Genomic DNA, 14,466 nt, shown 5'->3' on the forward strand with positions numbered 1-14,466 from the left:
CGCAAGTCTCTCACTGCTATGGCTGACGTCGAAGTAGCAATAACTGCCGCGATAGTTCTTTTTGTGTTTAACACAAAGCAAACCACCAAAAATATTTGATTTTTATCGGATGAGAATTGTCGGAGTTACGAGTGTGAACTTTTACGTACCAGGTAAGATTGATGAAAATTTGAAGCAAATTTTTGAAAGCATCGGGTCGTTACATCACCATGAATTCTATTTTCATTAAAGAAAAGGGAGAAATTAATGGAAACCAGAAGAAAGTTCATGAATAAGAAATAAAATTCATATACCTATTTTCTTCTTAGATCACGTTATTATAGATTCGAGGTTTATTGGTTTCAACACCCCACCTCCCTATCTCTAGAAATTGTAAATTTATAGCTAGTGTAAATAATTAATTGGATTAGAATATAGATTGTTTAAAAAAAAGATCCAAAACAAAATTAATTCACTTTTAAAAAATATTTAATAACCAATAGTTACAATTTTTTCACATTTAAACAGAATTTTTTGATAGGGTCCTTTTTACTTAAATAAATTAACAGTACATATTTTATAAAACGATATTATTGCGACTCTTAAATCCATTCTACTCAACTGAGTCAACGAAATAGAGATAATCGCCTGTTTCCTCTTGGCATACGTCCATCACTATCTAATAATCCCGCTTGTATTTCTTGCAAATTTGGTAATTTATTAATTTCTCCACGAGCTGCGACTGATGGTTGTGAACTTAACAATTTTCTTGCAACACGAACTATATCATCTTGTGTAACTTTTTCTAAAAAATTTAATAATTTTTATTTTGATGAGATCTACTTTGATACCCTTAAAGAAGATTTAAGATTTGCCTTAATTTTTTTAATTCTTGAAGACTAGAACCGGGATTATCTATGAATGCTTCAAAGACACTGAATTGCGTGGTGATGAATAACACAGAATGATTTGGTTACCATTTATCGTGAAAGTAAATCAAATAATAGGCGCGGTGGTTTGTCCGAAGCTGCGATTTTCGCATTATGATAGGCGTGCGGTAAGCCATTTAGCACATAACTAGCAATATTGTACTAGGACGGTAATAATAATAATAAAACATAAGAGGGGTAACGCAAATGGTCCCTAGCACCTAGACCTACTAGGACGGTAAAGGCGGCACGTTTTTCCCAGGACATTGTCCATCGCTTGTAGGACAAGCATGGAAGGGGGTAAAATCCGGAAAGATGATTTATCCATGCTATTATTCTTAAATTTTCTTTACGTTTAATTTCATATACAAATTAATTTACCGATAGCATCGATGAAAAATTCTGGTGGTTTTCGATGACCTGTTGCTAGCACCTGCCTGCCAATATCTTCAAAAACAACAGGCCGCGCCTCGAGATTCATTAATAACATTGATTGTAATTGTTTCTTAGCTCGCTAGAAAATAATTAATCGTGTTAATAGTAAAATTCTTGTTTTCTAATCCTAGAGAGATTCAGCCGCTTTATTTTTACTTACAGCTAATTCCAAATCGTTTGGACCTGATGTCATATGAACCATTTCACGAACAATGATTTCAGTTAATTCACGTACATGATTTGGTGGGGCACTCGCATGAATACAGAATAATCCGGTATCGGCGTAAGCATGATTATAAGCCGTTGCGTTGTACATCCAATGATATCTGTGTACATTTGAAATTTTATAAATAGAAAATTTTTAAGGAATTTTTACAGGAAATTTACCGATTTAATACACTTGTATACAATCTGGTATACATCCCTTTTCCTGGACCACCAGCGCTAAAAGATCCACCACCACCCATCATCATATTTAAAACACAAAGCGGGATGAAATCTTCATCCTGGTGTGAACAACCCTCTAATCCAATAACAATATGTGCTAATTTTGGTAAAGCGTGACCCGCAAACTCCGGAATTTCACATACTTCCTGTAACATGTCAGTCGATTTAACTTACTAAAACTTTAAGATCTCAAGAACTAGTGAAACTAAATGTGCCATTTGATACTTTACGAGTCGTGAATTTTTAACAAGATTTTTAAATGATTGAGTAAGAATTGATGGTCAATTTGTATTAACAACACATTTGGATGGCTTAGTGGTGACATCTGTATTAAAAATTGCTTCATACATCGGAAAAAATACGCTTTTATAACCGGTGTCCCAAGACTCAAATTTGAACTTTATACCATTTGTGCGATTAAGTCACAATAATAATAGTGTAACAGCTTACAGTCAATTAACTGTCAGTAAAAACAACAAAAACATTTTCACTGTTAAGCAACATTTAAAAAGTAACGAAAGTTTGAAAAAATTTACAATTCGTGAATAAAAACTTCGTGCTTCAATTCTGAGGCACATTTTATATAAAAAAGATAAGCATAGACTCGGAGTTATAAAGCAAGCATAGTACACACGTGCCTAGGGTGGTAAGAACTGAAGGGCGGCAAATTGAATTTCTGACCTATTTTGTTGGTACGTGTACTAACATTATAAGTGGAAAATGTCTGAATCGAGAAAATAATCGATTTATACAAGCCTCGATATTGGCCTAATATCCAATATTCGATAAAATTCTACATCGAAAATCATCTTTTTTTCTCCTACAGTGTATTGTGAAAAACATAACTTTCCCTTTCAACAAAAACATGACTTATTCCACTAAAGATTTTTGAGGCAACAATTTTTGCAAATATTCAAGGGGCGCCAAACTTCTAAATCCGGGCCTGGATTCATTTGCAAGCCAACGATCTGTACACTTCATAACAATTTATACGTAAAACTAATTACTTACTTGGACTAAGCCACCTGTATACTGGGCTACACTTTCATCCACTGAAAACTTTCCAGGAAATAGTAAATCTGGATTTGATTCCCATATAGCTGGTTCTTGTACAAAATGTCTGTCAACAAGATCTACCAATTTTTCATGTTCAACACCAACTCCAGCTATCACCATGCGTTTCGGAACGTAATGATGTTTTAAATAAGTGAATATTATTGATTTATTAATTCGATATAAATTTTGTATGGGACAAATTTTTGGAAGTCCTAACGTGTTATCACGGTAGGCAGCCTGTAAATAAGTTGTATAAAATTTACTAGTATCAGTATTATTAGTATCGAAAAAAAGCTACAGGGGAGAAAATGAAACAAAACTGCTCGATACGATATCTACTGAGGCAATCACACTAGAAATCGGGGTAGCTCCAAGAATTAGCTTTTGAAATTATTTTATGATTCCCGATGTTCCCTTAAAATATTCATGTTTTTACATATAGAAAAAGTTCATTTGATGTAGTATTTTTGGACAAGAAATTTAAACTTTGTACATTTTCTTGTAGTATTTCTGGCGAAATCTCCAAAAATTGTTGGTTGGTTGTAAATTGGTCAAAAGTTTTGTGTATTTGAGTATTAATTACTTTTAATCTAAATTTTTAGGAATATCACAAATTTTTGTGATTTTATCGATTATATTTTCCATGGAGATCCAACTCAAACGGGAGAATTGACCAAATTTGTCAAAGAAATGGCAGAAGTTACAGCGTTGCTAATGTTCGTTGTGCACCGAAGTGCATTTTGCTCGAAATAAATACGAACACAACTTTTTCTTTCAGAATTTGATATTGCTCAATATAGAGAGTAATTTTGACCCAAAAATACAAAAATTGGGTTCATTTGAAGATTAGCCGAGTATCGTGTATGGTACGTCGTCAAATTAACTACGATTGCTTTCTTTTGGAATTTTATTTTACTCTACATATTCCAAAAATAGAGAACTAATATTTTGAATTTCTTCGCATCTTTGTAAGCGTATCAATCAAATCTCAAACAGGTAATTAAAACTGAATAATAAACTATAAAAATAAACCTTACTGCATGTATCATATCCATTAAAATTGGTTCTTGTTCTGGGCGCATATTTAACGATTCTAATTCAAACTGTACAGCATCTCTGGCTGACTCTAGTTCCTGATCTGTAATAGCAGGCCTTAATACTGCTTCACTTAATATTTGAACGACTGTTTCTAAACCATTTACATTTGTACTAGTTGCGTAAACAAAAGTATCCCGAGAACTTTGTGCATCGCATATTCCACCATGCAATTCTAATTCCGCTAAAATTTTATCTTTTTCTGTATAATTAGCTGTTGACTAAAAAGTAAATTAATATTATAAAGAATTTTTATACAATTTATTAAAAAAACCCTTACATTAAAGGATAGTTTTTCCAAAAAATGATTTATTCCACTGGGAAATGAAACTTCATATCTTGGTCCCGAATCGATCAGAACTGAAAAGTAGAAATTCGAATTAATAATTGTTTTTGGATTTCAGACATGGGTATAGGAATATTTTAAAAGGGATGGAGTATAACCGAGTTGGGTGAGTCTCATTCAGGGGGAAAAGGCAGGGTATCATTGTGCCTACTTTCTATTGGCTGTTAACTAGGCGCGTGTTTTTGATTCGTTTGTAAGCATGAAAACATGTTTGACATATGGTTGACGTGTGTGGACAACATAAATAAATAATCATATATTCAAAACAAAAGTAAAAATTGTAAAGAAAAATAAATATGTGAAGTATTTATGCTTGTTTTAAAACAATTTTTCAACGATATAAGTAACCTAAACGTAACAATATTCTATTCAATTTAGTGAATATTCAATCTTCAATCCTAGTGTTACGACTATTATAAGTTAACTAATGAAATTCAAAAGAAGGCTTAAGAAAGTCTCGAAAATACGTCGATTAATTTTCAATACTAAATTTCAACGTATTATAGAATTTTTTAAATATGAAATTAATCTAAAAATTTATTTGGGGAAATTATTACTTAGTTATGTATTTAATTATGTATCTGTGAACCTAATCTTAATTTAAATAAGTGAAGTTTTATTTTTATTATTTTACGAATTATTTACGATATATTCTTTAGTAATTAGTCGGTCATAGGAATATTAAAGGTTCATTCCTTCATCCAAGAGTAATTAGTTAAAAATATTATATTTGTAATTAATTTATAATTGTATTTAAAAAAAAAATACATTACTAAAAGATTTTACTTTGAATAGAAAGATTTTTTGCTCGAACCAATCTACAACACACGCAATTGAGAGTGTGAACAGCCGCAGTCAATCAAAAGCAGGCATATTGCTTGAGGCAATCTAAAACCATGGATATAGAAATTTTAAAATTTAAAACACACGAAATATTATCGTTCTATTTGAATTTGCCGCAAATGAGCGCCGAAGCCAATCAAAAGTAGGCACATTACTTCCCCCTGAGTGATGCACTCCCCTTGTCTAAAATAGGACTTTATACTATATCCCTACTATAATTACTAGATCCGTGATTTCAGAGTTAAAATTGGCCTTTTTCCTTTAATTTACTTATAACTAAGATCATTTAATTTCACGACAAGGAATTTCGAACACAATTGAGTGTTTAACGTGTAATCAGCGATATTGCATCATCCACAGCTCATCATTAAAAACATTACCAAAGATAATTTATTCTAAGTACGTTGAATAAACATAGCTTTTAAGGATTACCTCCTACAGTACAAAATTGTCCAAATCTTTTTTCTGATGCAACACGAAGTCCATTAGGTAATGTCGTAACTTGAGTTTCATTCCTTTCCTTCAAAACATTTGCATATATAGGTTTGGGAAGTCCTGGTACAGGTTCTGTTAAAGGTGGTAAATCGGTAACTTTTTCTTTTGATGGAATATTAACTGTATCACCTAAATTTCGATCATCTGTGTATTTTCTGCTTGATATTAACGTTTTAATTCTAAAAAAGGGTAATGAAGGTTAGGTTTGCTAATTATGACAAGAACAATAGAAGATAATAGAATTACCTATTTTTTCCATGTAAAAAACGTCTGCCAAGAATTTGTAAACCAGATCGGGACACCATTTTTATAATCAAATTATTTTCATGAATTTTTTTACTTATCAAATATTGCAAAAGTTACCGAATGACTTATGAATGATTATGTTGATGTCTGTGTCTGCATTGCTGGTGATTTTGAATGATTTTCAAAAGACTGTTTTTATGTTCAATTAAAATGTTTTATTATAACTTTGGATACCGTATAAATTTTTTAAATGCATAGATTTTGTATGTTTTTTGGATATCATAAACTTCATTCAATAATTTAACAAACGAGGCTTAAAAATACAAGTTGTCATTTTTTGATTTTAGTGTATTTGATCGTTAATAGATGACACTAGTAGATTGGTGGTTAATTTCAATATACAGGTTGAGCCGTTTTATGTAATACATTCAAGTATTTCTTCAACCGCACACACCGGAGGGGGTTTGTAATCAATATATAACGTAATGTTCCAGAATATTCATACAGCGCTAATAAAATAAACTTTAAGATATTTCTGGACGATACTTAATTTATTTCACTTTAGTGGAGATAAGTCCATCCCAAGTGATGAGGTCGTTTGTAAGTATAGTTCCTTCCTCTTCATGACTAAAATTGTGGAGAGATCATTCCTCATGAGACTGATTTTCTGCGTATGTTTATTGAGTTTAAAATGGTCAGTCAGCAGCCCAGTTGCAAACGCCCTGAACCGATTTTTAACGTGCACCACTGACCTCTATATAACTGGATAGAGGATCCCATGTATTGAAATTGGTCTGAATTTCTGAATTTGGGATGTATACTAGTACTACCAAATGGGTGACTAGAACTAAAAAAACTAATATATATATATATCGTGCATGCGTTGAATGGTTTTATTTAGTTCCCCACCACACATTTTGAGGCGCTGGGAATCCTTCAATTCAAGATTCTTAATTTTATTTTAAGCCATATAAATCCTCTATCCAGTTATATAGAGATTACAATGACCCAACTAACAATGACTTTGTTTTGTTTATCCAAAACCAAAATAATATGGATTTAATTTATAGCAAGAGTTGGCGTTTTTTGTAGATTAGAAGAGTGAAAGAAAATTAAACAAAACGGAAAAGCATAATATGTGTAATTTATTCAAAAATTATGCAATAAAAATACGAAAAAAAATTAATAATAAAAAATAAATCAATTTATTTAGGTATATGGAAGTTCGTATAATTTAATAATTTGTTCCATATCGAATACCCAGTTTTCTATCCAACTATCGGTTTCTTGCCTTAACAGAGCTTTTTCATTTTCAATCTCTGAATTTAAGAGGTTTATTTTATCTAAAAACAACTGAAAATAATAAAAATTTAAATATATTCGTAAGTTAAGAATGGGTTCAGGCAGGTGAAACCGGCGATATATTAAAATTTTATATGAAAAGTCCAAAAACTTACGTTATAAATTCTTGCCTTCTCACGAGTGATATTTAATTCGCTACCGTCATCAATTAATCCACATTTTGAATCCAGCATACTTATAGTGTCCATTAATTTACTTTCAAATTTAAATTTTTCTTCTTCTTTTTTTAAGTCATTTAAAAGTTTTTGAATTTTTATTTTTTCATAATCAACAATTGCATGTGATAACAATAACTGGTGTTTTGAACCTAATCCAACATTTATTCGATATTCTTCAGGTACAATTAATTGTGGTCTTCCATATGCTTGAAAGTAAATATAGATTTATATTTTTTCTTTATTATGCTAAAATTTGTTTAATTTTTATTTAGAGTAGCCATTATCTGCCCGCTTCATTTATATATAGTGAGTAGGAGAAATAAACAATATTATCTTCTCAGTTACCCAGTTCTTGCAATATGAGAAGACTGACACACTTGGATCACTCATTCTTTGCATTATCTCAGAGCTTAACGTCAAATCTTCCCTGCTGTTCTTAAATAGCTCCAAATAGTTGAAATAGTTAGGGCTCCTTATTTGAGACCTTTGTTCAGTCACCAGGACAGTCGCTGCAACCTAGCCTAGTGGAATAATTGTTCATTCCGCTATGAACTTAGCCTAAAGCAAGTAGTTTTGAAGATCACTAACTAATTCGAGTATATACCTCTATCTATTTCTCCTTCCTTTTTGTCTTCTAAAAGTTTATACATTTGAGCCATTAAATTCGATGTGTGTGGCTCGTTAAAAAGATTCTTCAATAACTCACATAATTTGTTATGTATAACATCAATTTCCGAAGTGAAATCAGATGCTAATTGAGACATAAAAGTCTGAAAAATAGAGAAATATTGATAAGTTAAACGCATATATTTGATGAGGCACCCAAACCTATTTGGTAATGGAACTTTCAGGCTAGATAACATCATAATAGTATTTTGGCTTTTATAGCTTATAAAAATGATTTACCAAAATATTACTATTTTAAAAGAATTGTAATGTCATTTTATAAATATAAAACTTTCTGCCTAGAATGGGGCATCTAATTAAGACTTTTTAAGAAGAAATTTAAGAAAAACTGAAAATTCCAAAAATCTCTTCTGTTTTGAGTTGGATTATAAATGACCCTAAAAATCAAGATCAGTTAATAATAAGATTCTCCTCTAAGTAGAATTTTTACTCGGATAATTTTTTTGTTATGGTGATTATAACAGCAGAACTTTATCAAATGTTCGATAACGTTAAAATAATGACAGTTTCTCAATATACTCAGAGACAGAATAGCGTCCTTTTCGAGTCCCAAGCACGGGGCTTTGCCTAACGTTATTGTAACCACATAGAAGCAGGGTGATGGTTCACCTATATTTCTGGATTTTTTATTATTTCGTAATCTATCATCATGAACTTTAAATCATGAAGGGTATTTAGTTCATACTGCCAACTTTCCAATTTTTCTAAATAGGCGTTTTGGTTATACTCTAAAATTACCCCTTTTCTTCTTATTCTTATTTTAACGTTATCTACCATTTTATGGAACCCTGTTCTTATAACTTGAATCACCCTGATGTATATCTCTGAATAAATTAACTAAGGTATAGGTTCTGGATGGACCCAAATTGTGATGGGTGCGATAAAAATCAACACACACATTTGTTTCTTTCAAGTACCATGGATTTCTATGTACATCCATTATACATGCCATAACATCCGTATTTAGTTTATGTAATAGCTGGTGATTTTCTGGAAAACCGTGTAAAGTTTTTAATTGATTACGTGTATGATACCAATTTTTTTCTCTGTATATTAAGTCCTTGCCACTGTCTTCCTTAAATTTGCTTTGTATATTATTTAAGTCGGTTAAATATTTGCTACCATACTTTTCAATTACTAAATTTGAATACTTTAAAAAGCCATTCTTGAGATCACCTATTTTATTAACCACATCTGTAATTATGATAACAGTTTGGTTAACATAGAATAGTATCATCATTGGAAAATCAATATGGTGAACATATACCTACTTACAGTATGTCCAAGAAGGTCAGATAATTAATGTCAAGTAAATACTAACTCTTTTTCGTCTCTGGTAAGAGATAGAAGTACACTTTAAATTATAACGTTGTTTTATGCAGAGTGTTCCATGACGCGATGGCCATAGTTTAAGAGCTTATTCATTTGATTGCTTCACAAAACATAATTGTTTTTCTGCTAATTTAAGATGTAGCTCTCTGAAAATTATCTGGACATCTCGAATGGATGCAGCTGCGGTCATAATATTTTGATACAGATGTACATAATATTTTGATGCAGATCCCTACTCTGCAGAGAGCTACGTCTTCATTTATTAGAAGAGCAATAACATGTTGTGAGGCAGCCGGGAGACATTTTTAACCAAAACTTTAATTACATTTGTGTTAGCAATATAAAACTTTTTAAATTAATAAAACATTAAACTGCTTTACTCATCAACAATGTGTTTACTTTACTTTCGATATAAGGTTTAATTTTTATACCATGTATATGAAGTATACCAAGGTATACTAAGTTTAGTCCCAAGTTTGTAACGCTTAAAAATATTGACGATACGAACAAAATTTTGGTATAGGTGTTCATAAAATCACCTAATTAGTCCATTTTCGGTTGTCTGTCCGTCTGTGAACACAACTCAAAAACGAAAAAAGATATTAAGCTGAAATTTTTACAGCGTATTCAGGACGTAAAAAGTGAGGTCGAGTTCGTAAATGAGCAACATAGGTCAATTGGGACTTGGGAACTTTTGTTTGAAACATTTTTTCGTAAATATCACTGTTTACCCGTGTGACATGTATGTATGTGTAATATGAGTAATCAACATTGTCTATGCATGGCATTTCAACAGTTAACTCAGTCAATTGTTTGTTTTCATTTGTTTCACTTCTTTTTTTCTTTTTTTTTCTTTTTTTTTAAATAATACATTTTATTGAAGGTTTAAATTTTTGTGAGATGTAAGTGGTGTTTTTAATTCTTACCTCTGACAATAGACAACCATAATTCTTCGCATTGAATATGATAATATTTACATTTGTACAGAATTTCTCTCATAAATGCTTCGTAATTTGATTGAATTAAATCTTTTCTCATAATTGTTGAATTAAATTTAGCTTTATAAAATTTCTACAAGTACAAGTAATTTTATTAATGTGAAATAAGTACAAGTAATTTTATTAATGTGTTGTGACCGATTTATTTAATGTACAGTCTCTGATAATTTAGAACTTTCCTGAGTATTGAGATGGGTGTGATGATAAAAGCTCTGTAAAGAGAAAGTCTATCCATTTTTCAATTTTTCCAAATTATATTTTGAAGACCTCAACTACTATTGTATTGTGTTTTGTTGTAAGTACTATATAGTATAGTCAAAGATGTTACAAATTAAGGAAAATGAAATAAATTGCTCGCTTTTTGCTAAAACCTGGAGGAATGTGTTTCTTAAGTATAAAATGCCATTAGTAAACCATGAGCTTAATTGCACAAATGTTTCTAATTTTTAATAAACAATAAATTGTTAATTTTATGAAATGATCATTGTTAAAGTTGACTTAAAATTAATAAGTAGGCAACTTGTATAATTACTTTTTCGATTATTTGAAAACACTTACATTTACGTCATACAAGTTGCCTATTAAATAATTTAATAACATTGTTCGTTTCATTGAATTAACACTTTATTGTTTAAAACTAGCTCATAGTTTATCAATGATATTTGACATCTAAGAAACACATTGCACCAGGTATTAGCAGAAAGCGAGTGGCTTAGTCATTCGATCACATATTTACGAAGAAGTGGTTCAAATCCCAGTCAGTGGCAATGTTGTGGCATGTATTACTTCAATACTCACCTGCAAAAATGTCTACGCCTATTATATATTGGAGCTAATACTATCAAAGAATTAAAATAAATTTCCTAAATTAAGGGAATTAACTTAAAAAAACAACACAATTTGCTTAAAAACAGTACTTAATGCTTCTTTCAGCAGTTTTGGGTAGTATAAATGTCTTTTGGAAAATTTGATGAGATTTTTTTACAGCGTTTTAAAAATCTTTTCTTTGCCTCATCCTGTATTTTTCAGACTCTGGTTTGAATAATCTTAAAATTCTATTAACATAGGAGTATTCTCAGTCGCTATACATTTTTTAAAAATAATTGAAAAACAACTTTTGGGAAAGATTCTTGAGTTTTAAAGGTAAATTTAGGGATGATTGATCATATTGGCTTTTTTATTAATGATATGGTTAGAATTGTTGTTAACAGCAATTCTTATTATATAGGTAAGTATACGTGTCGCCTAGGCTAAACTTTTTAAATTTTTATCAAATAAAATTCTTATAATTCGGCTCCTACAAAAGTTCCTACTAAAGTAAATTTAAAATAAGTAAACTAAAATTAAACATTTACAAATGCATAGCTTTGTAACGTAGTAAATGCTTCAAATACTAAGTAACATATATGTCCAATAAATTTCTTAGAATCACGTGATGGCATCCATGAAAAAAGTACACTACGAAAGTCAGTAGGCAAAAATGTATCTTTTTTTCTTGCCATAAATTTGCTTGCAAACAATTTCGCTTTTGATGTATATCGACACCAATTTTTAACCACAGTTTTTGGCGTACATCTTCGACACTTGACCAATTTAACTTTTGAACTTCTTTTATCCGATTTAGACGATCTGGATGGACTGGTTTCATTTTTTGTTAGAAATAATGGCAATTGTACTTCAAATGAAACAAAAAAGTAATTTAATTAATTTTTGTAATAGTAAGTATAGCTGATGTTTTTTTTTCACTCGGGAGAGAAAAACTTTCTGTCTCGTAATATATCTACAGACTTCAAACTCTTCAAGTGAATTGAGCGGTAATCAACTATTTATTTAATGAGAAATAGTTACCATCTAACATTGCATCTTGTTGTTGCAAGAATTTGGTTAATTTTTCAATATCAGATATTAATTTTTGTATGCGATTTATGAAATGTTGAATGGTTGTTTCAGTTGGTAAATTATCGTCACATAATTGATTTAATGACTCAATAATATTATCAATAGTTGAAGTAATTCTATTAGCTTGAGTCTTTATTTCGTATGCAGCATGCTTTATTTCATCTTGTAAATTATTTAAAATATGTAAAACTTTGTCAATAAATGTAACTTCAAATGAATATTTTTCAGCCCTGCAAATATTATATAGTTGCTGTATTATTATATGCTGACTCATTCGCCAAAGGTATTTCCTATAATAGTAAATTTGCTCGAGCTTAAGCAGATCACTTCAAGTTCATTTATACGGCTTTAAACAAAAATTCCCCAAAAACATTATTCTTGTGAAGTTTGGAGCCTTTGAGGCAGTTTCACTTCTGTTGTTTCTCAAAGAAGTGAAACATTTAGGTCGAGTCAGAGGTTGGCTCCAGTCTTTGACACGAGAGTATGGGTTCCTCACATGCAAATTCAATGATGGTTTCATTGCCCTTAATTCTGTAGCGTGCCGTTACCAATGTTATAGTGACCTATTTTTCCTTGCCAAGTTATTTTGATGGAGCAAATGACTTTAAGAGTAATTTGACTCTCCGAGAGAGTAAAAACTCTCCACTTCTTTCAAACTTACCACCCTTGTGCAACAAAGAAGTGCAACCCTTCACATGTTTCATTTTTGCCACTGAAAGTATGGCTTAAATCTGTTTGAAAAACCGAAGCGTATAGACACAGTAAATAGCTCGCTGTAATATCACTGTTTCCCAAATATCAGTTCTCGATTGTCTCTTGAAGTATAGAGAAATGAGTGTAGAACACTAGGGAACCTTCGTGAAGATTATTGCCTCTTCCCTCCATTTTTCTCTATTTGTTCAATATTTTATATTGACTCCGAAGTTTTAATTGGACACTTGCTTCGGTCACTGCATTTAAGAACTCTTATTTTTTAACTGAAACTATATAGTATTTTTTTTTCAAGGCCAGTACGGTGTCAGGCAAGATGTAAACATTTTCTGATAGATTTCTATTTCAATGAAACTCGTTATTTTTCAAATTAAGATAAAAAAAACAAAATTGTGTTTACATTTTTGATGAGTTGATATCACATAATTTTAAACAGCTCTGACTTTGATAAAAAAATATAATTCTTACGATTTGTATAGATGTCGTAAATATTGTCTAAGTTTTTTTTTAACATTGGATATAAATCTTGTTACATTATCTTTTAAAATTTTCACATCATCGTTTATTTCGAATTCGGTTTCATTTAAATAATTGAGGTACGTTTTTGCTTCGTCCGTAGAGTAATTACCACCATTAGAAAACATTCTTAAAAATGTTAATATAATGCAATTTTAAACAAATACATGATTAAACTACACCCAAGGCCAGACAAATTTTTTTGATCATGCTCTGAACTTCTTGCATTAGCAAATATCGGCAAGACTGGTGGTAAATATTTACTTTACAAGAAATTTCAGATCGCAAAGGATGACTTTACAATCTTTACAATCGGTGGAAATGATTATAGGTACATAAGGATGTGAACCATAATATTTTATGATGTTGTACCATGGTTCACACATCATATTGAAATTCCAAAAAAAATAGATAGTGTAGGAATAACAGTGCTATAAACAGAGATAATTTCGATTGTAATATTTTAAAAATCACATAAATTCTTTTAAAAAAAAATTATTTTAATACAAGCAAAAAAACTTACAAAATTTAATAAATTCCCGACAAATGCGGTTTTTTCCTTGCAAGTCTCTCCAAACTAAACCGATTTTCTTGAAACATAGCTAAGAACAAACTAGCTCAATTACCTTTCAAACTGAAAAAAATTAGAAACTAAAAAAAATGGTGTGTGTAGCTGTCCGTGGCTACGCTGATACGGACAGCGGACACACATATAGGTACTTCCTTTTTCCCTACTAATGCTAGAAATTAAGCTCCCAATCAAAATTTGGCAAATCTGGCCTTTGGTGTAGAAAAATACAAGTATACCCCATACTTGATACTCTCTAAATATTTCATATTTGACTGTTTTGCTTGGTCTTGGCATTGATTTAATCGCGTAATAAAAGAATGTTCAAAATGTTTTATAATATCTTTAGCTTTTGTTTTCATTT

The 14,466-nt window shown here is 30.7% G+C and overlaps 1 protein-coding gene across 1 annotated transcript; it reads right to left on the minus strand.

Annotated features, from left to right (window-relative positions):
• Window positions 1-482: 482 nt before the first annotated feature.
• Window positions 483-6,083, minus strand: LOC123291822 (mitochondrial-processing peptidase subunit alpha). The gene is made up of 9 exons (XM_044872246.1): window positions 5,872-6,083; window positions 5,563-5,804; window positions 4,222-4,301; window positions 3,884-4,162; window positions 2,802-3,083; window positions 1,731-1,936; window positions 1,504-1,669; window positions 1,290-1,422; window positions 483-784 (listed from the first exon to the last, which is right to left on the minus strand). The coding sequence occupies exons 1-9, from the start codon at window positions 5,928-5,930 to the stop codon at window positions 606-608; spliced, it is 1,626 nt and encodes a 541-aa protein (XP_044728181.1). The 5' UTR covers window positions 5,931-6,083; the 3' UTR covers window positions 483-605.
• Window positions 6,084-14,466: the final 8,383 nt, after the last annotated feature.

This window comes from Chrysoperla carnea, chromosome 2 (assembly GCF_905475395.1).
Source record: "Chrysoperla carnea chromosome 2, inChrCarn1.1, whole genome shotgun sequence".
Lineage (NCBI taxonomy): Eukaryota > Metazoa > Arthropoda > Insecta > Neuroptera > Chrysopidae > Chrysoperla > Chrysoperla carnea.

Coding starts and splice junctions, on each gene's coding strand:
- LOC123291822 (XM_044872246.1), bottom strand. CDS start 5,930: ATGGTGTCCCGATCTGGTTTACAAATTCTTGGCAGACGTTTTTTACAT. Junction 4,302..5,562: donor ACAATTTTGTACTGTAGGAG/GTAATCCTTAAA, acceptor TCTACTTTTCAG/TTCTGATCGATTCGGGACCA. Junction 785..1,289: donor ATTTTTCATCGATGCTATCG/GTAAATTAATTT, acceptor TAAATTTTTTAG/AAAAAGTTACACAAGATGAT.